Below are 23,331 nucleotides of genomic sequence, written 5' to 3' on the forward strand. Positions count from 1 at the left end.
CAGGAAGGCTTCTCTTCACTCTCCCCTTGGAGATAACCCCATGCCCAGAGAAGCCCAATGCTGTGGACTGGGAAGGGGTTGGGATTCTGAGTGCAGGAAACAGAGGTCAGAGGCCTGCTCTGGCTGAGCCGCTGCTGGCCCACGGCGCTGTGCATGCAGCTGGAGCTGGGCCCAAGAGGCCGGCCTGAGTCAATATTGACCTTCCCGGCTGGCCAGCCTGGCTCTTCGGCCTCTCATTCAGCTGGAGTGTTGACACAGTGATTGAATGAGCTTTATTATCATATTCTTTTCAACAACTGCCCCATTATCTCTCCCCTGGGGATTCACTGGGACCTGTAGTGTGGGAATGGTGACAAGGGCGGGGAGCCCAGACATTTTGGCTTGTTATGTGCACAGTGCCCTCTGCCCTGCACACTCAGCTTCTCTCTGGGCCACTCCAGTGGGACAGAAGAACCTCAGGGGACGCTCCACACTCCAGCACAGTGGCCCTGGGCAGATCTTACAGGGCCCTTGGGCAATGGCAGTGAGGGCCACAGCCTGGGTCTAGGACCCACCCACCCTGTAGGTGACAGCTAGGCAGAAAAGCAAATGCAATTCTCCTCAGGCCCTTCCCCCTGGTATATTTCTGGGGGCCAGGAAAGGGTGCTGGGGTGCCAGCTCTCATGTCATGTGAAGAGGGGCAGATGGCAGGCCTAGACCCTTCGTGGAGGCTGAGGGAGGACAGAGCTCAGCTCCACACAGAGGATGAGCAGCGAGGGGACAGAGGGACAGAGGGCAGAGCCTCGGGAAGGGGGAGGAGCTCCCCATCGCCGACCACATTCGAGCAGGACACTGACAAGCTCCTGTTGGGACTGCCACTGAGGGACTGAACGTTGGGCAGGGATGGAGCGGAGGCCAGACCGCCGCAGCGAGTCCACAGGGCGGGCATCACCATCTCTTCTGGCGGGCAGTGCACGTCAGGGTGGGGTCTAGCAATGTCTATTTGGAAAAGCAAGCTAAACCACACGAGAGCAAGGCCTTTGTTTTGTTCACCATGGTCCCCAGAGCCCGGAGCAGAGTAGATGCACAGTAAATGAAGGTATTGAATAAATGAATGAATAATATAGTTTTATATTTAAACAAACTCCAGAAAGTAAAATTTAAGAAAAGTCTTCCTGGCTGATCAGAATACTCCGATGAAAGTCTGGCTCCTGTCCAGGGTGTTCTCAACCAGGGGGCCGGAGAGGCACGTTGCTCTTCATGGAGGGTTGTGTAGGATGACAGTCCCCAAAGTGGGTTACAAAGAGGCCCGCAGCCCTGCTGCGAATCTCAGGGTGGAAGGGGCCAGCTCTGGAGGTGACAGGGTCCGCTGTAGGCCACTCTGTGACTGGATGGTGGCAGTGGTGGGCAGTGCTATAGAACTCGGGGGCTTACCTCTACCTCGGTGCCCTGATTCTAGGATTGTTCCCTCCTCAGAGCATCCTGGGTGGGCCTGAGAATGACATAGGGTGGGTGGTGGGAGGTGGCAACCGCATTCACATCAGGGTCTGGGTCAGATTGACTCGGGTCTGCCCTTCTTTGCTGCTCCACTTGGGCAGTCACTTAATCTCTCTGTGAACATGGATTTCCTCATCTGCATAATGGGTACAATAATTGTCCTCCCTCACAGGCTTGTGGTGAGGAGATCCCATATGTGAGATGCTCAGCCCAGAGCCTGGGGCTTACAGTAGGCACTCCCTGAGTGATGATTACTAAAAACACCCAAAATGGCCCCTCGAGCTAGAACAGAGGCTGTTTCTCTCCTCACTGTACTTAGAGAAGCTGGCCGAGGTGAATGAGTCCATTCCTTTGTTACCACTGGAAGTGCTGAGGCCTAGAAAGGAGATAGGCCGGGGTCATAAGCTGAAACTTCGGAACCCTGCACCCGGGGCTCAGCAGAGGAAGTCTGGGTGTGCCCCCCAACCCTCGATCACTGGCCCTCAGAGCAGGGCCCAGAATGCAGCTGCCTCCTCTCTTCCCAGTCACTCAGAAATGGAGGGGAATCCCACCAGCCTCATTCCTAACAGTTAGTTAACCAACATCCCAGAACTTACATAACCAGCTAAATCCTGCCCCCTTCAGAGTAGCTGCAAACTCCTTTGGTCTCGCTTTCTAGAAGCCACCTTCCCAGCTTGCAGCACATTCTTCTGAATCCCTTCAGCGGGCTAAATGTCCTTTCCTTGAAAGAGACTCGATGTGTCGAAATAGCCAAAACCCACCCGAAGCCAGGTCTGGAGGGTAAGGTGGGTGACCACGTCAGACGCTGCCACTTCTGGTGAAAAGCAGAGGTGACAGGTTAGGAGAACAGTTGATGTTGGCTCAACACGGGCCCCAAAGGTGCGGCCCAAAGAGGACTTCTGGAAGTGCCAGAGCGTGTTGGGAACAGGCAGATTCCCTCCCAAGTCTGCCTCACGTGGCAGCGCTCATTTGAGGGTCTGAGCTCTGGTTTGAGGTTTAAATACAGACTCATTTCTCTATAGCTCTGCCTTGGGTTTGCGGGTCCCCAGCAGCTTGGTGGCCTGGCAACCCAGGCCCTGGCAGATGGATGTCTCCTCCCCCAGAGACGAAGCAGTTTGAGAGGGTGACCCACCCACCGCAGCTGCTCTGCTTATCTCCCTTGTGGACTGTAGACCAGCCAAGCCTCAGGGCCTTGCTCTGGGGGCCCCACCACCCAAACCCCTTGTCATTGTGGAACAGTAGCATTAGCCACAATGCTCTGTCCACACTTCCTCGAGCCAAGCCTACAGGTTGCCTGGCTTCAGGCTGAGATCCTACTGAGGGGACCTGGATGCATCCTGTGCTGCAGAGAATACACTCCTGCTGTTTCTGCAGCTCTTTTCGTATGTGCCAGGCCCTGACATCACAGCTGCCGACGTGAACTCTTTGGAACATTTTACCCACCCCTTGCAGGGCAAATCCCTGGTTCTAAACAATATGAGGGTCTGCCTGCAAGTCAGGACAGCCCCAGTCTCCCCTGGCCTCTGACTCACAGATCAGCCCAGGAAAGAACCTAGCAATCTTGGTTGAGGGCGCTGGCTCCGGCCCACCCCCTTCTACACACTCCCATGAATTCATCAGGTTTGCTCAGCCCCACTCCTGCTCACAGAGACCTCCGGGAAGGAGAGAAACAACAGCCCAACTCCCTCAGAGTGGGCGTGGTGGACCAGATCTGGGTTCAAACCCCAACTCGATCGTTTCCTGGTTCTGTGACCTTGGGCAAGTTATTTAATCTCTCTAAGCCTCATCTGGATTTGTGGATAATAATAATAATTCCTACCTCCCAGAGTTGTTGTGAGAATTAAATGAGTTGATCCTTGGAAAGGGCCTAGCACATGGTAAGTGCTCAAGAAAAGTTACTTCCTGTTCTGTCTTGAGTCTCCTCTGGCATGACAGTCCCACCCTTCAGTGACCCCAGTCTGTGGCTCCCTGAACCCTCCACCAGCTCCGCCCTGGGGTTTACTGGGTGTGGCAGCATTTCCTCCAGAAAGCGTCTCCTAGGCGCTGATGGCTCCCATCTGCCGGGCTCTGGCTGGAGGAAGCATCTCAGCTGGAGCTGTGCCCGGGGGAACTTCCTTCTCAAACCAGTTTGGGCTGGGCTCTCCCCCGCTGGCGCTGGGTCCCCCTCTGGTCCAGTCACAGGCCAGCCTGGCCAGCTGGCCTGCTAGAAAGTAATGTCTGCAGACATTCAGAAGAGGAAAGTTCAAAGCATTCCTCAATCACATTCCTCAGTCACAGCAATGCATCCCAGCCTCAGAAAGAATCCTCAGCACCTCCTTCACCTGTGGTGGGGCGGGGTGTCAGATGGGAGGGGTGGGGGCAGCGGAGGTCGCCCCGAGCCTGAGCGCTCACCCTTCCTCTGCCCATTTCTACTTCAGAGTCTCAGGCCCAGATCACTTCTGTCAGACCAGGCAGAAGGAAAGGCAGGGACTGGCTCTCTGAAGGAAAATCATCTTCCTTCCTCCTTCCTCCTTTTTCCTTCCTCCTCAGGAGTATCTTCTTTGAGGAAAGCTCCTCCATTCAATGAATTGAGTGTGGATGCAAAAAGGTGGAGATACCAGGGATGGCAACTTCAAGGGCTGGCACGGCCTGATTTGCTTTAACACTATGGCCTCACCGCTAATACAGCCCCACCCTCCCTCAGCCCCAGGGCCCTTGGGCTGGGGTCAGAAGGTAGGGAACTGAGGTGGAAGATGGAGACCCAGAAACGGCAAACTGCAGGCCCCTGCCTGGGCAGGCGGATGTGCTCCAAGGGCCCGCTGCTGGAGAGATGCAGCACGGTGGTGTCTCAGGTGTTTCACACCCAGTGACTTGGCAACACTAGGTACTTGACTGGGTGAGTTCTCTTAGGAACTCAGCTTTCATGGATCACTCTTTCCTTTATTTAAAAATATTTTGGTTTTTTTAGAAAAGCAGCCCATCATCTTTGAGGAAAATTTAGAAGAGTAGAAAGATGGGGTAGGAGGAGATCACCTGTGGCCCCCCAGTCAAACACAACCACAATGAATATTTTGCTGTATTTCCTTCAAATATTCATTGTATTCGTACTGCATTTACAAATTAACCTAGATGAAATCTTTAGAAAGAATCCCCTACTCCTAACCTGTGCCATCAAGAATTCTGCTTTCTGAGCCAGCCCTGATGGCCTCGTGGTTAAATTTCGGCACACTCCACTTAGGCGGCTGGGGTTCGCTTCCCGGTCGAAGAACCACACCACCTGTCTATCAGTTGCCATGCTATGGTGGCAGCTCACATAGAAGAACTAGAAGGACTTACAACTAGAATATACAACCGTGCACTGGGGCTTTGGGGAGGGGGGAAAAAAAGAGGAAGATTGGCAACGGATGTTAGTTCAGGCCGAATCTTTCCCTGTAAAAAAAGAAAAAGAATTCTGCTTTGGACAAAGAAAACCTTGGTAGATTTTGTCTCTGGGACCCATGAGTGTAGACAGGTTTTGGCCCCAGCAGGTCAGAGGCTCCAGGAGAGCCCACCAAACTTGGGTCCCACCTGGTCACTCACACCAGACCTAAGGTAGGACGTGGCCAGACTGGGTTTCTCTCCTGCCCCCCCATCACTCCCACCAGCTTTATTATTTTACCTTTCACATTTAGATCTGATTAATTTTGGGCCATGACATGAATTCGTTCTTCAGGATTCTTCTCTTTTTTCATATGGATATCTAATTGCTTCAACTATATTTATGGAAAAGATCCTCTGTTCCCCACCATATTGCAGTGTCACCTTTGTCATAAATTAAGTGCCCTTATATGACTGGGTCTATTTCTGGATTCTCTCTTCTGTTCCATTGGTCTATTCATCAATCTTTGTGCCAGTTCCAGACTATATTAATTATGGTAACTTTATAGTAAGTCATGATATCTAGTAGTGTAATCCTCTGACTTTGCTCCTCAAGATTGTCTCGGCTATTCCTGGTTTTTTATGTTTCTCTATATATTCTAGAATCTGTTTGTCAATTTCTACCAAAAGAAATATGCTGGGATTTTGACTGAGATTGAAATAAATCTGTAGGTTAACTGGAAATAATTGATATCTTTACAATATTGAGTCTTCCAATCTATGAACATTCTTTAATATCTTTTTTTAAATAATTTTATTTATTTATTTATTTTTCCCCCAAAGCCCCAGTAGATAGTTGTATGTCATAGCTGCACATTCTTCTAGTTGCTGTATGTGGGACGTGGCCTCAGCATGGCTGGAGAAGTGGTGCGTCGGTGCGTGCCCGGGATCTGAACCCCAGGCCGCCAGCAGGGGAGCGCACGCACTTAACCACTAAGCCACGGGGCCGGCCCTAATATCTCTAGTTATGTTTTACACTTTTCAATGTAGAGAACTTGCACATCTTTGATTAGATTTATTCCTAGGGATTTGATATTTTTAATATAAAATGGTAAATGGTACCTGAGGGTTTTTTTCTTTGATAACACTTCTGACATAAAATGAGCAGGTTTTTTCCCTCTGAGACCATTTCTCCAACTCGGAGATCAACTAGGTGTCAATTCGATTCAATTCTGACACTAACTACCTGACCCCACAGGGTCTGTCCCCCAAGCCGCCCCCTGCTTCAGATGCCAGTCGCAAGTCCTGGACCACTCATACTTCTGACCAACTGGCTATAAATCAAGGGTTCCCATGATCCCGCCTCAGGTTTGATAAGTTGCTATAATGGCTCATGGAACTCAGGAAGGCACTTGACTTACTATTACCGGTTCATTGTATAAGGATATATCTTAGGAACAGCCATATGGAAGAGATGCATGGGGCAAGGCATGTGGGAGGGGGCTCGGAGCTTCCATGCCCTCTCCAGGTGCCTCTGCCTCCTAGCACCTTGATGTGTTCACCAACTTGGAAGCTCTCTGAACACTGTCATTTAGGAGTTTTTATGGAGGTTTCATTACGTAGGCATGATTGATTAAATCATTGGCCATTGGCATTGAACTCAATCTCCAGCCCCTCTCCCCTCCCCAGAGGTGGGGACAGGGGAGGCTGAAAGTTCCAATGTTCTTGTCACTCTGGGGATTCCAAATGTTTTAGGAGCTGTGTGCCAGGAACAGGGGACAAAGACCAAACATCTATTTCCCATTGTACCACAGAATCTTTTTTTTTTTTTTTCGTGAGGGAGATTAGCCCTGAGCTAACATCCAATGGCAATCCTCCTCTTTTTGCTGAGGAAGACTGGCCGTGGGCTAACATCCATGCCCATCTTCCTCTACTTTATATGGGACGCCGCCACAGGACAGCCTGACAAGCGGTGTGTTGGTGCGAACCCCGGGCCACCGCAACGGAGCATGCGTACTTAACCGTTATGCCACCGGGCCGGCCCCTACAGAATCTTTTAAAAATTTCATTTTCTATTTGTTGCTGCTATATAGAAATACAATTTATTTATATTGACCTTGAATTGGGACCTTCTAAATTCACTTACCTAATCCCAATAGCTTGTATGTAGATTGTTCTGAATTTTCTATGTAGACAATCATGTTGTCCCAGGCAGTGTTAGCCTCACCGCATTTTGGATGTGTCCTAGCAGCCTCCCTTTAGGCATGCATTTCCCACCAGCTGAGTGACCAGCTCTGATTTCTAAATCTCTACTCCCCCTCCCCAACACCCCAGTGCAATTCATTGCTTCTGCCAGCTCCCCACCCTCACCACCGTAACTCCTGGACCCTAGGACTCCGGGCCGTCCCTCTTTGTCCTCAAGCCTTTCCTGCTGCCTCTGGGAAGAACTTGTTCTGGAATCGCTGTTGGGTGGACTCAGGAGGGGCATCCCAGAGTCACTTAGAGCATTTGCTGAAGATGCTGTGCTCGTGCATTCCTGCAGCAAAAGCTGGGCCCTTGGGGGGCCGGGGGGTTGGGGAGAGGGATGTTCTGAGCGGAAAAAGTATGAGCCAGCTCTTCTTCAACTCCAGGGTGTGTCCCCGCACCTCCAGAGGAGTTCACAGTGCGAGGGAGGAGGGTAAAACCGTCAGCTAAGCTACTCAGGGATAGAGGCTCTGAGAGGCCATTAGGACAGAACTAGAGAATGGAGACTCTTCTGTAGCCAAAGGCTGAGAGGGAGGAGGTCAAGTTTTACCAAACTGTCAGGAGGTTACCTATGGAGAGGTGGCAAGGCTCCCAGCAAGCAGGCAGGGCCCCTTGACAGGTGAATCTGGGAGGGAAGGAGTTCAGCATCACCCCCAGGCTTGTATCTGCCCACGTTCCAATATCTGTAGGGCCCTGAGCTTAGAGATGGGGATGCACAGAGAGGTAACACAGCAAGAGAAACTGCCCCCATTTACTGGGAATCTGCTCACTTCATACTCCCTAAACCCCGTGAGATATCTTTTATTAACCCCACGTTATGGATGAAGAACAGTGAGGCTCAAATCAGTTGCGTAACTTGCTCAAAGTCTCCCCGACTTAGTGGGAGACAACTACAACTCACCCGCAACTCTAACAGGTGTATTTCTTCCCAAAGTCCTTGGTCCTTGGGGGTCCCGCCCACATGGCTTCACCTGTAGGGAGTGTTTGGTACACTCTCCAACCTCGAGGTCCCAAAAAGTGGCTGGCATTCCAAGAGGTATGACATGGATTCAGATTGATTCACACACAGTAAATTCCTAGTGGGAAGCTGTGGCTGTTCCAGCCCCTGCCTTTCTGAGTGGGCACCAGCTGCCTCACAGATCTGTGACCTACTCCAGAGCCTGCTAACGTGACCGGGAAAATGCTGTTTCCAGAGCAGGAGCCAAAAGAGAATGCCCTGGCCCGGTACTCCAGATCTCTGGAGAGATGAGTGATCCAAGCATTCAATTCAAGAAACAAACTTGAAACCTACATGTGACCTTTCCAGGTGACATAAGAACCCATTGAGTATATTTCACCACAATGAAGAAAAACTTAAAAAAAAAATCCATTGAGCTATTTTGAGCGACTTCAGATACAAAACCATTCAAGTGGGCTCCCCAACCCTGTCTTTCATCAACTCGTGGTCCCCACCAGGGACTCCCTGAAGGTGAGGCTGGGGCAGCACTTGGGAAGAGCCACTTTACCTCCTGGGCTTCCAGTCTCCCTCTCTCAAGTCTGCATGCCCACGTCACTCCTAGGGTTGATGGAGCTCAGCAGGGCCTTAGGCAAATGCCAAATCAGCAAGGCAAGGGATGGAGGTTTGACTACCAGTGATGTTTTGTACAGTCAGAGTTCTGAGACCTGAGAGAAAGGGGTCCAAGGGGAGGTGGGCTTTCTCTTCCCTGGAGAGCTTTACCGCTAAGATAGTCGCCCCTCACCCACCCCAGCTGTGCCCTTGGCTCAGAGCTTTCTAGAATTAGGGCTGAGCACCTGTGACCATGAGAGCCCTTTCAGAGTTCCTGATCCTGTGATAATGGTCCCAGAGTGGGCAATATGTTGGCTTTTTATGAATGTTGTACAGTCATGCATCACTTAACGACAGGGATACATTCTGAGAAATGCATTGTTGGGCTATTTCGTTGTTGTGTGAACATCACAAAGTGTACTTACACAAACTGAGATGGGATAGCCTCCTACACACCTAGGACATATGGTACTAATCTTATGGGACCACTGTCGTATAGGCGGTCCATCACTGCCCGAAATGTCGTTATGCAGTACATGGCTGTATATCTCTTTAACAGGTTTTCTGTTGTTGAACCATCCTGGGACAAACCCAAATTGATTGTGATAAAAAACAAAAAATAAACAAAAAAACTTTAACATACTACTGGATTCAATTTGCTAGTTTTGTTTAGGATTTTCACACTATGTTCACAAGTGAGATTGGTTCAAATTTTCCTTTTCTGTACTATTCTTATCTGGTTTAAGGGTCAAGGTCATACTTCATGAGTCGCCTGCTTTCCTCCTTCTTTCCTCTTCTATAAATTCTCTTTTTTTTTAAAATGCTGTTTTTGCTTTTATTTTTTTTTAATTTTATTTATTTATTTTTCCCCCAAAGCCCCAGTAGATAGTTGTATGTCATAGCTGCACATCCTTCTAGTTGCTGTATGTGGGACGCAGCCTCAGCATGGCCGGAGAAGCGGCGTGTCAGTGCGCGACCGGGATCCGAACCCGCGCTGCCAGCAGCGGAGCGCGAGCAATCAACTGCTAAGCCATGGGGTCGGCCCTATAAATTCTTTAATCATGGAATGATATTTGTAATGGGCTTTGGATCTTACAAAAACACATGCCCAGAGTCCGCCTGCTCCACCAGGGACTTGGCACAGACAGGAAGAGAGACACCTCTTTTTCTTGTTTGTAGTCTGTGTTGGCTTATTTATGGTGCTTTTGTTGTTTCTGGGATGACTCTGCTGGGAGCTAGCCATTTCCCCAAGGAGGTAGGGATGGGAGGTGAGGGGAAGCCCTGGGCCCGGGACAGGGGAACTATGCTGCTGGGAGGGAGCCCGGAGCCTGGGGCCCCAGCACCCACTGCAGCTACCCCATGCTTCCCAGGGGGCCAGGATCCTATGAAGCCCCCACTGGGGCTCAGCCTGACCCTCCCCACAGGCATCATGTTCCGCAAGAAAAAGAAGAAACGCCCTGAGATCTCGGCCCCACAGAACTTCCAGCACCGCGTCCATACCTCCTTTGACCCCAAGGAAGGCAAGTTTGTGGGTCTCCCCCCACAATGGCAGAACATCCTGGACACACTGCGGAGACCGAAGCCCGTGGTGGACCCTTCCCGCATCACGCGGGTGCAACTGCAGCCCATGAAGGTAAGGTGGGCGGCGGGATGGCGGGGCCCAGTTCAGCCCCTCCCACACCGCAGAAGACCGTGCCTGGCAAAACCACAAAGGCACCTGGAGGAACCACCTAATTACCGGCTATTAATTAGCCGGCTGTTTACATTCCTGCTAATCAGCCTCTCGTTTTCTCCCTGGGTGACCCTGGGAGGAGGAGCCTGGGGAGTCCCTCTCTCCAGGGTGGTAGGGTTGCCAGATTTAACAAATAAAAACACAAGATGCCCAGTAAAATTTGAATTTCAGATAACAATGAATAATCTTTTAGTATTAAGTGTGCCTCATGTAATAGTTGGACCTGCAGCCCCTGTGGGGCTCGGGGCTCTCCCAGACCGGGAGGCTTTACTTGTGTGGGTCAGGAAGGGTAGATCCAAGAGCCTGGTAGAGGCGGGGGTCAGCAGCCGTGTCAGGGACTGGGGGCCCCGAAGCCAGTGTGTGTGGACCCCTGGACTGGTCCCTGCCACCTTGGAGAGCTCTGCAGCCTCCCAGCAGCCCCCAGATGGAACTAGAGAATGGCAGCAGGCCCCAGGCGGGGTCTGGAGTTCCCTCCACGCCCTCGCAGCTTCCCAAGCACAGCTGCCCGCACCACTTGGCGTGCTGGATTGTAACCCCATGGTTGTTCACCTGCGTGCCCTGCTGGACTGCGACCCCCATGAAAATGGGCCTGCTCCCTGTATCCCTGCCCCAGCACAGGCCTGACCCACTGTGGGCCCTGGTACGTGACTGAAAAATTAAGGAATAGATGGATGACACAGCAAGTGAGGTCCTTGGGTATTCCTCCCCAAGGCCCCCCAGGGAGGCTCTCTGACCTGGTGTCAGCCGCCTATCCCTGCCATGAACAGGCTGCTCACCCACACTCTTCTCCCCTCCCTCCAGACAGTGGTGCGGGGCAGCTCCGTGCCCGTGGACGGCTACATCTCGGGGCTGCTCAATGACATCCAGAAGTTGTCGGTCATCAGCTCCAACACCCTGCGTGGCCGCAGTCCCACCAGCCGGCGGCGGGCACAGTCCCTGGGGCTGCTGGGGGATGAGCACTGGGCCACCGACCCGGACATGTACCTGCAGAGCCCCCAGTCTGAGCACACTGACCCCCACGGCCTCTACCTCAGCTGCAACGGGGGCACACCAGCAGGCCGCAGGCAGACGCCGTGGACCGAGCCGCAGAGCCCACGGGTCCTGCCCAATGGGCTGGCCACCAAGGCACAGTCCCTGGGCCCCACCGAGTTCCAGGGTGCCACACAGCGCTGCCTGCAGCTGGCCGCCTGTCTGCAGAGTTCCCCACCCGGCGCCTCACCCCCCACAGCCACTGGTAGGCGTGGGGCCAAGGCTGCCAGGCACGGCTCTGAGGAGGCCCGGCCGCAGTCCTGCTTGCTGGGCTCAGCTGCAGGCAGGCCAGGCGGGGAGGGCAGCCCCAGCCCCAAGACCCAGGAGAACAGCCTAAAGCGCAGGCTGTTCCGAAGCATGTTCCTGTCTACTCCTGCCACAGCCCCTCCGAGCAGCAAGCCAGGCCCTCCACCGCAGAGCAAGGTAGGTCAGGCCGGGGCCACCCGTGGGGGCCACTCTTCTCAGGGTAGGGAGCCTGGCCTGGCAGGTGTCCATTGGGGAATGTGAGTCAGGGACGCAGGCCCTGCCTGGCCTTCCCACCTACAGGGTTGGGCTGGGGACAGCATGAGGGAACAAAATATCAAGACACCAGCTCAGCCTCAGCTGAGGATTCTACCCTGAACCAGCTGAGCCCTCGTCCTCCAAGGGCTTAGCACCTGTGAGTCAGAGGTTGCAAGCCAGGTCATTTTCCAGGGGGCTTCAGAGGGGCTTATGGTATGCCCGAGCTGACACTCCTCTGGGTGTGTCTAGGCGGGCCACACTAGGAGGCAGACACCCCCCTGAAAAAGCAGCATCTTGAACGACAAGCCCAGACTTTCCCCTGCCCCCAGTGCCATAGCAACCCACACCCTGGCCCCAGCAGAGACAGGTGCTCCAGCCCTGGGCAGGGGCGGGGTCTCTCTGCCTCCATCTTCCCAGAGCTTCTTTCCACCTCTACCCTCTCTTGCCCCAGTCTCTCCTGAGGTCCTGCTCCCCGGACTTCTTCTCCCTAAGGTGCAATATTCCTGTTAACCCCTTCTCTAGTGATGATTCTTCCTTCCCTCTCTCCCTTCCTTCCTCCCTCTTTCCCTTCCTCCCTCTCTCTCTTCCTTTCTCCTTCCTTTCCTTTCCTTTTTTTTTTAGCAGTTGTTCTGTTTAACATTTCTGTGATGGTTTATTCTTGAGTTTGTGTGCCATATGAAAAGGTAGAGAATTGAACTTGCCTGGGTCCAGGAGCGGTAGGAGAGCCGACATCTGGCCTCTGTGACAGTCTCAAATGCACATATTTTTCTGGTAAAAAAGGAAACCATGAAGGGAGCCCTAATGGTGACATTTCTTGGCAGGCAGAGTTTTTGCTTCTTACGTGCCCTGTGACAGTAACATCCTTTCCCATTGGGCACATGGGAAGATTGACTCAGAGAAGCTAAGATGACTCCCAGGTATCGCGAATGCCTCAGGGAAGGAAGGAGGAAGGGCCCTCTGGGCTCGTGCCTCCTGCTCATGAAGGCTTTCCCATCACGGTGGCCACTTGTCCCTAGCTCCTTCCTGAGGGACAGGCAGAAATGAGCTTAGGCTGCAGCATGAGGGTTGTAAGTCAGACCTAAGACACAACTGCTGACAGGAGTCCGAGTGATGGAGGCTTCCCTCCCTGGAGGTTCTCAGAACAAGCCTGGGTCCTCCCGTTGGCGAGGGCACGAGTGTGGTCTGCCTTGAACATGGACGGGGGTTTGAGGGTTGGCCTGGACCCACAACCTTTCTAAGTCACCGCCAGCACTAGGCACCCAGCACAGGTTCGGGGCTTTGTGCACTCCAGCCCCTCACTGGGACAAAGGACAGTGGACTGGGATCCGTGGGGTGGGGGTTGGGGGGACGAACAGATGAGATGTGGTTTGATGTGTCCGTGTGAGGAACATGTGTGTCTGTGAGCTGAGGGGTCTCTGGAAGGCTGTGCCCCTGGGGAGACATTCCCCAGAAAAGCAAGGTGGGAGCAGGACAGAGCACACTGCCAGGGAGTGAGAACTGGAAGTTGATCGCTCTCTGGCCTCTCAGGAGACCGGCCAGGGGGCTGCAGGGATTTGGAGAAAGGGGGTGTCCACACCCGGCTAGGCACTGACATGCATGGTTCTGGGCTCCTGCCGGCACCCACAGCAGGGAGCAGGCCGTCCACCCAGCCTCTGTCGGCCTGTCCATGCCTGCACACTTGACCGAGTACCGACCATGGGTCACTGCTGGGTGTGCAGGGCTGTCCCCCACCCCTGGGGAGGCAGGTGGTTGTTGTCTAGGGCTGAGAGACACCACAGTTCCAAATCCAGGAGAGTGGTTTCCTTCTCGGCACCTGGGCATACCTTTCTAGATCCATGCTCTCAAGCCAGGCCTTTAAAAGTCGGGCTGAGACTTCCTCTGAGCTGCTCTGGGCAGGGCCTCTCACTCCCTGAGCTGCTGACCTTTGGAGCGGATAATCCTTTGTTGGAGGTGCTGTCCTGGGCAGTGTAGGGTATTGAGTAGCATCTCTGGCCTCTACCCTCTAGATGCTAGTAGCATCCCTCAGATGGGACAACCGAAAATCCCCCCAGACATTGCCAAATGTCCCTTGGAGGACAAAATCACCCCCAGCTGAGAATCACCGCTTTAGGAAAATTACAACACAGATGGGAAGCATCCGGCTTCCTCCTCCTCCCCTACAGCCCTGGGAACCCCGGACCAAGCCAGCAGCCAGCCCCCTGCACCTCAACACGTCCCGGAGTTGGCCCTGGACACTCACAGCAGGTCCTATAGCAGCAGTCCGTGCACTGGTGCCCTGCGAGGTCAGGCCACCAATGGCCACGGTGTGCCAGATGTGGCTGCAGGAAGGTCTGTGGCCCTAGGGCTCTTGTACTCAGCCCCAGGCAGCTTGGCCTGAGGTCACTCACTTTGGCTAAAGAGCAAAAGAAGACCTTGAGTGGGGGCAGGGAGGCCAAAGAGGTAAGACAGGAGCTCGGGGGATGTAGAAGTGGTTCTACTTAGGGGCAGAAAGGCTGAGTCAGAAGACCTCAACAATCAGCAAACCTTGGTTAAGCACTTACTGTGTACCATGTACTCCTTTATATGCCAAGGACCCCCAGTGGGACCACAGCATAGGGGTCAGGGGTTAGGCTGACTGGGACTGAAGTCTGGCCTTGTCCCTTACTGCTTAGTGACTCTGGGCAAGTTACTTAACCTCTCTGTGCCTGTTTCCTTACCTACAAATGCAGATGATAATAGTACTCAGGGGATAATAAAACAACCCACAGGGTTATGAGAATTAAATGAGATAATGCATTTAAGGCCCTTGTCAAAGTGGTAAGCCCTCAATAAATGACTTTATTATTTTTTTTTTTTTAGCTTTTTTTGTGTGTGTGTGTGTGAGGAAGATCAGCCCTGTGCTAACATCTGCCAATCCTGCTCTTTTTTTGCTGAGGAAGACTGGCCCTGGGCTAACATCCGTGCCCATCTTCCTCCACTTTATATGGGATGCCGCCACAGCATGGCTTGCCAAGTGGTGCATCGATGCGCGCCCAGGATCCAAACCGGCGAACCCCGGGCCACCGCAGCGGAGCGCACGCACTTAATGGCTTGCGCCACCGGGCCGGCCCCTGAGTTTATTATTTTTTAAATATTATGACGTGGCCTCTGCCTTTGGGGAACTTATGGTACAGCCCTCCAAGCCCACAGCTGGAGAGCCCAGCCCTGTCACCATGCCCCAGGAAGGGAAAATGAGGCATTGCTGTAACTCCACACACGACTCTTCTAGGGGCTTCTGGCCCAGGAAGAGGTTTCAGTCACACAAGTAACTCCAGAATTAACCCAGAGCCTTAACAATTCATTCCATCTTTTGTCCCCCTTTCCCTTTCTTAGTGGGGTTTAACAGGTTTCATCTGGTCCTTTCTTGTGACTACATTAAGTAAAAGCTTCCTCCTTGTGGAGACAGGCAGTAAGGCCAACAGAGGGACATTTGGGACCAGACCCTGCTGAGGTGAAGACCGAGCCCGGCCCCATCACCCGTGTCCCATGTCTCAGGCCACGTGGGTGCCGGACTCTCCACTGATCCCTGCGTTTGCTGCTTCCACCACTCACTGCACCCTTGGCCCCGAGCTCAGCCAGCAGCTGCAGCAGTGTCTCCACAGGGGCCTTGACAGTGGAGGGAAGCAGATCCCCTCCTCAGCCCCTCCGCATGGCTGTCCTCATCCCTCCACCACACTCACTGGTCCACAGAGCAGAGACAGCTGTGCAGGAGGCCGGGAGGCCAGGAGGTGAAGGGAATCGTTTCACAGCCTTCCTTAGAGACTCAGGGTGAGAGAAGTCAAGGGTGGTTCGAGCAGCCTCAGGAACAGCTGTAGGTGCTTTTAGGTCCCCATGCTCTGCCCAGCCCCACACAGATGCTCAGAGAGGCCATTTTCTGGCTTAGGTCCACGCCCCAAAGGTCAGCAAGCAGCCTTTTTACAGGGACTTGGGGGCTGCTTCGGTGACTGTGTGATGCAGTGAGGCCTGCAGGGTGACATCTCGTGGAACCTGTTCCATGACATGGTCTCCCAGCCTCAGTGGTGCCATGCCCCCTCCAGCCGCAGTCCTAGCCCTCCCGCAGGCTCCGTGAGGCCATGGACCCAAAGCCCCTTTGTCCAGAGCTGCTCAAAGTGTGGTCCACTGTCCTCCTCCATCAAAACCCAGGGGCCTTGTTAGAATGCAGAGTGTCTACTCTAGGGACCTACTGAAGCAGTCTCTGGCCCAGGAATCTGCATTCTATCCAGCTCCCCAGGCACTGCATTTATAGAGGAGACCAGGGCTCAGAGAGGGTGACTTGCCTAAGATTCATTGCACATCAGAGCAGAGCAGGACTGGAACCTGACCCCCAGTCCTGAGGTCCCACTGCTCTGGAGCACAGAGTGGAGAAAGGTGGGGGAGGCTCAGGTGCTGACCTGGGAGAATCTCTTTACATCTGTCCAGATCTGCTTGCTGGGCGGGATGGAGTCATCGCAGCCATGCTGGGAGGCTTTCCTGGCTCCCTCACTGCGGAGGCTGAGCCCGAGCCTGGCACGGCCTGTCAGAGGGCAGGCAGAGGCGGGAGTGGGAGAATCTGCCCCGGGGCTCTCTGCTGGCAGGGGTCACCGTGCACATGCTCCACTCCAGGCAAGGGCAGGGACTGGGCTGGGGGTGGGAGCCCTGAAGCCTGGGGAGGGGGTGCTGAAGAAGCGGAACAGGCTCTGGCTGAGCCTGGTAGGACCCAAGGCCTAGACTGGGGTCCCTGATCAAGCAGCCCAGCCCCAGCTGAATGTGAGGGAGATTCCCTGAAGTTGATTCAGCTTTGGGGGTCAGGACCAGGACCCAGTGGGCACCTAGACAGCCGCCTGTGTGCTGGGTTCTGAGATGTCTGGGAGGCCGCTCTGCAGCCCTGAAGTGTCCTCCATTAGGTGACGCGTCACCCTCTCCAGGAGCCCCTTTTAAACACACATAATCCCTGGGAGGAGTCAGGTTGCACATCGCCAACTCCCTCGGGAGAACCCAAGGATGGGACCCTTTCCTGCCAGGCTGGCGGGAGGGCTTGGGCCCAGACAGGCAAGGGGCCTTGAAGGCTTCCAGGGCTGGGCCTGAGCAGGGCTCACCAGGGGCCCACTCTGCTACTCAGCTCCACCTTTCTCTCCTCCTGGCGGAGATCATAAGGATAGGCCCCCTGCCCTCCCTTCCTTGCTGGGGGTCATCAGCCAGGCGTCTCATGCTTGGGAGCAAATGGAGGGGCTGGTCTGGGGAGCCTTTAGGAACTCTCCCCACCCCTGGCTTGGATTTGGCTAGACCTACTGATTCGAGATCTCCCTGGCACCAGATCCCCAACCCAGGGGACACCTGAGAACCCCCCGAATGGTAACAGGGCTCTGTGGTCCTCTGTTGGGGACATAATCTCACAGCACAGACATGCAAACTCCCTGTTGTCAGGCACAAGCAGGGCTATCAGACCCCCGCTGCGGCTTCCCTGCCCTGTCCTGGGAGTCAGTCATAGCTGCCCCGCTGCCCCCCACCCCACTGCCCAGGCCTCTTCTGCCCATATGGGCCCCTGGGTGCAGGAGCCACAGGATGAATGCCCCTGACCCAGATTCCCACAGCACAGAGTGAAGCTGCCTCCTGGTGGCCTCCCTGGGGTCTAGCTGTCAATTACCCAGGAAGAAATACCCAGCACAAGGACACCCCAGGGACTCGGCTTTCTTCGTCTTCCCAGGAGCAGCAGAGTAGACGTAAAGAGCTGTTGTTTCATCTGCTCACCTAGGAACATCGGGGGCTGGTTTCCCGAGCAGGACTATGCTTTGGCTTCAGCTCCCTTTGAAAATCTCAGCTCGCAGCACCTCCCCAATTTGGTCTGAGGCCTGCATGACCCTGCCCATGCCCAGAGGTCCTGGCAGCCATCCCCTGCCTCGGGGAAGTTTGCTCCAAACGCTACCACAGCCAAACTCCTTTCTGTTTCTTTCTTCCTCCCTGCAGCCCAGCTCCTCTTTCCGACCACTGCAGAAAGGCTCCCCGCCAAGCCTGGTGGGCAAGGCGCAGTCCTTGCCTTCGGATCAGCCTGTGGGGATCTTCAGCCCTCTGACCACCTCAGATACCAGCAGCCCCCAGAAGTCCCTCCGCACAGCCCCAGCCGCCGGCCCGCCTCCAGGCAGGTCTTCCCCAGCGGGCTCGCCCCGCACCCGGCATGCCCAGATCAGCACCAGCAACCTGTACCTGCCCCACGACCCCGCGGTGGCCAAGGGTGCCCTGGCTGGCGAGGACACGGGCGTTGTGACCCACGAGCAGTTCAAGGCTGCACTCAGGATGGTGGTGGACCAGGGTGACCCCCGGCTGCTGCTGGACAGCTACGTGAAGATTGGCGAGGGCTCCACGGGCATCGTCTGCCTGGCCCGGGAGAAGCACTCGGGCCGCCAGGTGGCCGTCAAGATGATGGACCTCAGGAAGCAGCAGCGCAGGGAGCTGCTCTTTAATGAGGTGGGAGGAGAGGGCGGGGATGTGGGCGGGGCGTTTGGGATGGGCAGTGAGCATGGGGCCAGGCAGGACATGGGGAGCAGGGGCAGTGGGGACAGTGGCTAGCACTCAGACATCCCCGCCTGCCCCCCAGGTGGTGATCATGCGGGACTACCAGCACCTCAACGTGGTGGAGATGTACAAGAGCTACCTGGTGGGCGAGGAGCTGTGGGTGCTTATGGAGTTCCTGCAGGGCGGGGCCCTCACGGACATCGTCTCCCAAGTCAGGTGGGCAGCTGGGAGAGCTGGGCCCCAAGTGCTGGCTGCCCCCACCACTGTCCTAGCAGGGGCATTGGGCAGCCTCAGGCACAGAAGACTTGGGGTGCGTGTTAGATCGTCCTGAGGTCCCCCTTGTCTCTTTGGGTTAACAGACACAAACAGGGGAATGGGGAAGACAAAGTGGTCTCCAGTCTAGGCCCAAGCCCATTCTCGCCAGGGCTCTGGCCTGACTGGGCTGCTGCACACATTGCCCCAGAGCTGTGGAGCCTGGTACCAGGGGCACCGACTCTGCCCAGCCCAGCTGCCTTGCAGCCCTGACAAAGCTAATATTCTTTTCCGCCGGTGGTCCTGCCTTCCCTGTCCAGGCTGAATGAGGAGCAGATCGCCACCGTGTGTGAGGCTGTGCTTCAGGCCCTGGCTTACCTGCATGCCCAGGGTGTCATCCACCGGGACATCAAGAGTGACTCCATCCTGCTGACCCTCGATGGCAGGGTAGGGTCCACCCCACGCTGGCACATGCACGCCCCCCACTTCCCTGCTCCCAGCACGGCTCCTTCTCCTAGTTCACCACTCACTCCCCTTTCTCCCTCTCACCTCAACTCCAGGTGAAACTCTCAGACTTTGGATTCTGTGCTCAGATCAGCAAAGATGTCCCTAAGAGGAAGTCTCTGGTGGGAACCCCCTACTGGATGGCTCCTGAAGTGATCTCCAGGTCTTTGTATGCGACTGAGGTAACCATTCCCTCCATCCCCTAGTCCTCCCAGAGGAGGCTTCGGAATACACGGCTCTTCCACTGTGGCCCCCTCTGGAGCACCAAAAATAGCCCTGGTCCTCAGTTCCCACTTAGTCAGCACCCCACCCCACTGCCTACTGCCCCTGCCCCCTCTTGGACGGGTCTGCTCTCACCTGTGACTTTGTTGCCACAAACTGGTATCGAAAATGCCCTCCCTCAGCTCAAGGGCAGAGTGGGGTATGGCCAGGCTTACCCATGTGTGATGGCCTTTCACAGAGAGTGGCTGACAGCTATGTCCCTACAGTCAATGGTCATTCATGCAGGAAGTAACTGACCACAGGGCAGGTGGCCAGGAAGGAGGCTGACTTCACCAAGGAGAGCTGGGACCAGTTGCTCCCCTCCCCCTACAGTACGCTGCTACCAAAGGGCCACACTCTGGCCAGTGGAGTCAGGGACATTCTCCTCCTGCAGGTGGATATCTGGTCTCTGGGCATCATGGTGATTGAGATGGTGGATGGGGAGCCACCCTACTTCAGTGACTCCCCAGTGCAAGCCATGAAGAGGCTTCGGGACAACCCTCCACCCAAGCTGAAAAACTCTCACAAGGTCAGTCGTTGCACAAGGTGTGACCCCGCAGACCTCATTCTCCCTGAGGCTTAGAGGACCAGAGCCTGGGCTCCCAGGCCCAGCCTTTCTCGTCCACAGAAGCCAGAGGCTCTGTGCTCCTAGAAAAGACTCCTCTTTCCCCACACAAAACCCGCCCCTGAGTGTGGAGCCACATCTACACACAAACTCCCATGGTCACTCCAAAAAGTTTCCACCTGCAGGCGATTGACAGGAGCCCAATAAAAGGGAAAGCAAGGCTGCCAGGAATCCCTGATGTCCTGGGGAGGAATCAGAGAAGCTAATTGAGCGGGAACCCCTCCACCCCATCAGGGAGCCATACCGTGGCACAGTGTTCCCAATCTATCACAGAAAATTAGCTTATCCTCCATCAATGCACATCCTGACCACATCTGAGCCAGTGTGTGTGTGTGTGTGTGTGTGTGTGTTTAACCCTTTTCCGTCAAATCCATCCAAAGTCGCAGAGGTACCTATGGTCACCCGTTGCTGGTGGCCAGGTCAGCACAGGGCTGCGAAGTTGCACTGCCATCTGGTGGCCAGAGTGAGAAATGTCCCAGAGGGTTGAGGCCCAGACCCTAAATGGCAATATAGTTCTGTCCCTAACACGGCTGGTTGTGAGGACAGACAGGAAACACCTTCCCAGACAACTGGTCCTTGGAGTCTGCACTGCTGACCCCAAGATTAGCAGATGGGAGAGATGTCCAACTAGCTAATTCCCCAGAGGATGCAGCCTTCTGTAACAGCCCAAGACTCAGCTTCATCCCAAGATATTGGCTCAAAATGAACCAAGATAATCCTGTGACTTAGTTTCTAAGGCTTAGAGCAATAAAGAAATCTTCCTTTTCAGGTCCCACCTTGTTCTTTTCTATTTTTCAAAACACTTCTTCCTCCCTGATCTTTATTTTTAGTCTTCACGAAAGCACTTTGTGGCAAACAGGGCAAGAACATTTTATCATTGGCCCATTTTGCAGATGAAAAAATTGAGGTGTAGAGAAAATTGCAACTTGTCAATCTGGGATAGACCCAGGACTGGATCACTGATACCAATCTTATGGCCCTTCCACAGAGCTGCAGGGCCTGAACACTGAGAGCCCTGAGGAGCAGGGTGGGGAACCGGCTGTATTTGAGACCAGCTCCCCAGCGCTCCAGGCACCCTAATTCCACTGCTCAGCAGCACCCCCTAGAGGTGAACTGTCCACTTTCTGTGCACTGATGCTGACTTTCTTTACCTACCTGATAATCCAAAAAGTACTGAGCCTGGGAGGAACCAGAAAGTACGAAAGGAGAGAATTTAAGACTTCCAAATGATGGTGGGGCCAGGCAGATGGGTCACCCCAAAGTGACTGCTAACTGTGGCTTCCTCTCGCTGCCCTGTCTCCACAGGTCTCCCCGGTGCTGCGAGACTTCCTGGAACGGATGCTGGTGCGGGACCCCCAGGAGAGAGCCACAGCCCAGGAGCTCCTGGACCACCCCTTCCTGCTGCAGACGGGGCTGCCCGAGTGCCTGGTGCCCCTGATCCAGCTCTACCGCAAGCAGACCTCCGCCTGCTGAGCCCACCCCCAGAGTGCGCCTGCCACCTATGCCCACAGGCAGGGGACACCGGGCAGCCAGCCTGCCGGCATTCTCTCAGTATTCTCTCCAAAGATTGAATGTGAAGCCCCCTCCCCGCCCTCCTGCCCCTCAGCCCACTGGGCCAGGCCGGACCTGCCCTCTCGGTCTCTCTCCCTCCCCAGTGAGTCCCCAGTTGCCTTTGGGATGATGGAGACCCTTCTGCAGGATGACCCTTTGTTATTTGCACAGGGATATTTCTAAGAAACGCAGAGACCAGCGCTCCTGGCCACTGCAGCCAACACAGCAGAAAAGGCTGCTGCGGTTTTTAAAGGTAGTTGTACACTAGCACCCCAGGCCCCCCAAGAGGGCAGCCTGCCTGTCTTCACCAGGATACTTGCTGTTCTCAGCTCCAGTTCCAAACCCTGGGGTCTCGAGAGGGCCACAGGGAAGGGTTTTATTGCCTAAATCCATCTTCCTCCCTTGTGTCTGACTTCCTGAAGGCACGGTCCCACCTGCACCTGCTTCCCGACCCACCTGCGCCGACAACACTCTCCCTGCACAGCCTGCTCCGAACTGTGAACAGCCTGCTCACAGGCTGTGGGAGGGGGAGGGGCACTTTCTGGGTGAAAGAAAAGAACGGGGTTGGTGGTAGAGGTGGCCTCACTTTACAGGTTGCATGTGTGTGTGCACACCTGTGTGTGTGTGCATGTGTGTGTAAGTGGAGGAAGGTCACCCTGACAGCCTGGCTCCCTTCAGGTCACCCATAGCCAGCTTCAGGAGGGCTTCCCCATCCTCTTTCCCACTAAGTTCTGCTCTGAAGGGACCTGCTTTCTTGGCCTAGCTTCCCACCTCTTAAGTTCCATGTTTCTACTTGACCATGAGGAGGTCTCGATTGAGTCTAACACCTCGGGGCTTGGCAGGTGTCTGAGTTTCTCCTGTATGTGGAGTCTGAGAGCCAGAGACTGGAATGGTGAGGGAGCAAACTTTGTTTTCCCTGTGAGTGCCATCTCAATAACCAGGTCATCAGGGACCCGTTCTTTTCAAAACCGTGGTCTGGGGGAGGCGAACCAGCTCCCGGGGTTCCGTCACGTCAAGAGAATGGGCACCCCGTTTGCGCAAACCATCTGCCCCAGCTGCCTCCTCAGACACCTGTCTCCTTGTCCTCCTTCCCTCCCCACCTGCAGGGCTGTTGTGAGACAGGGAATCCCAGGGAAGAACTCCAGGTGTCTGGACCCTATCTAGATAATATTTTTAGATTCCTCTGCTCCCTAGTGGCCTGCTTTGGGGGAAAAAAAAACAAAAAAACTGCAAGGACTTTTTTTTTTAAGGGTCAGAGTTTTAAAAACAAAAGCATCTTCCCTAGAAACTTTTGTGAATTGTTTGCACTTGTTCCTGTTTTAAATTAAACTGAGTGTTCAAAACCTCTGGGCTTCCTGTTGTCTCTGGGAGTGGAGCCAGGCTGTCTTCGAGCTGGACACCCAGTAGTGGGTGTCTGGAGCGGCCCCCCCTCCTCCCCCACGTGAGCACCCCAGCAGTCACTCTAGTCCATAGAAAACCCAACTCCCTGGTGGCTTGTGGGCCCGAAATGAGGGCAGAGAAGGAGGGAAACAGGAAGTGAAAGGCCCTTGGGACTGAAAGAGCTGAGAAATAGACAGGGCTCCTTCCCAGGGGAGAAGAGCACAGCCAGGAAGCCAGGGCCGAGGGCTGTGCTTGCTGGCACCACAGGGGCTCTGGGGGCAGCCACCAGGGCTGATGACCACTTTCTGCAGCAGCTTCTCCCTTCCCCCATTTGCCTCTCACCCCCTGAAAGTCCGAGGCTGCTCTCCTCAAGGTGTCCATAGAAAG

General features: G+C 54.6%; 1 protein-coding gene across 4 annotated transcripts in view; it reads left to right on the forward strand.

Annotated features, from left to right (window-relative positions):
* PAK6 (p21 (RAC1) activated kinase 6) overlaps positions 1-22,909 on the forward strand; it is a 37,800-nt gene extending 14,891 nt beyond the window's left edge. For 3 of the 4 annotated variants that reach the window (XM_087425117.1, XM_087425112.1, XM_087425122.1), the window contains 8 exons: positions 10,027-10,235; positions 11,136-11,786; positions 17,826-18,323; positions 18,454-18,587; positions 18,944-19,070; positions 19,184-19,309; positions 19,783-19,917; positions 21,319-22,909. In XM_087425117.1, coding sequence (XP_087281243.1) covers positions 10,032-10,235; positions 11,136-11,786; positions 17,826-18,323; positions 18,454-18,587; positions 18,944-19,070; positions 19,184-19,309; positions 19,783-19,917; positions 21,319-21,486 — 2,043 coding nt within the window. In that variant the 5' untranslated portion in view covers positions 10,027-10,031 and the 3' untranslated portion in view covers positions 21,487-22,909. Of the gene's footprint in view, positions 1-9,475; positions 9,640-10,026; positions 10,236-11,135; positions 11,787-17,825; positions 18,324-18,453; positions 18,588-18,943; positions 19,071-19,183; positions 19,310-19,782; positions 19,918-21,318 lie in introns of those variants that run through there. The other variant, XM_087425103.1, reaches the window with a different exon arrangement.
* The last annotated feature ends 422 nt before the right edge of the window (positions 22,910-23,331 follow it).

Source organism: Ceratotherium simum, chromosome 3 (genome assembly GCF_057802395.1).
Source record: "Ceratotherium simum simum isolate JZ-2026a chromosome 3, ASM5780239v1, whole genome shotgun sequence".
NCBI lineage: Eukaryota > Metazoa > Chordata > Mammalia > Perissodactyla > Rhinocerotidae > Ceratotherium > Ceratotherium simum.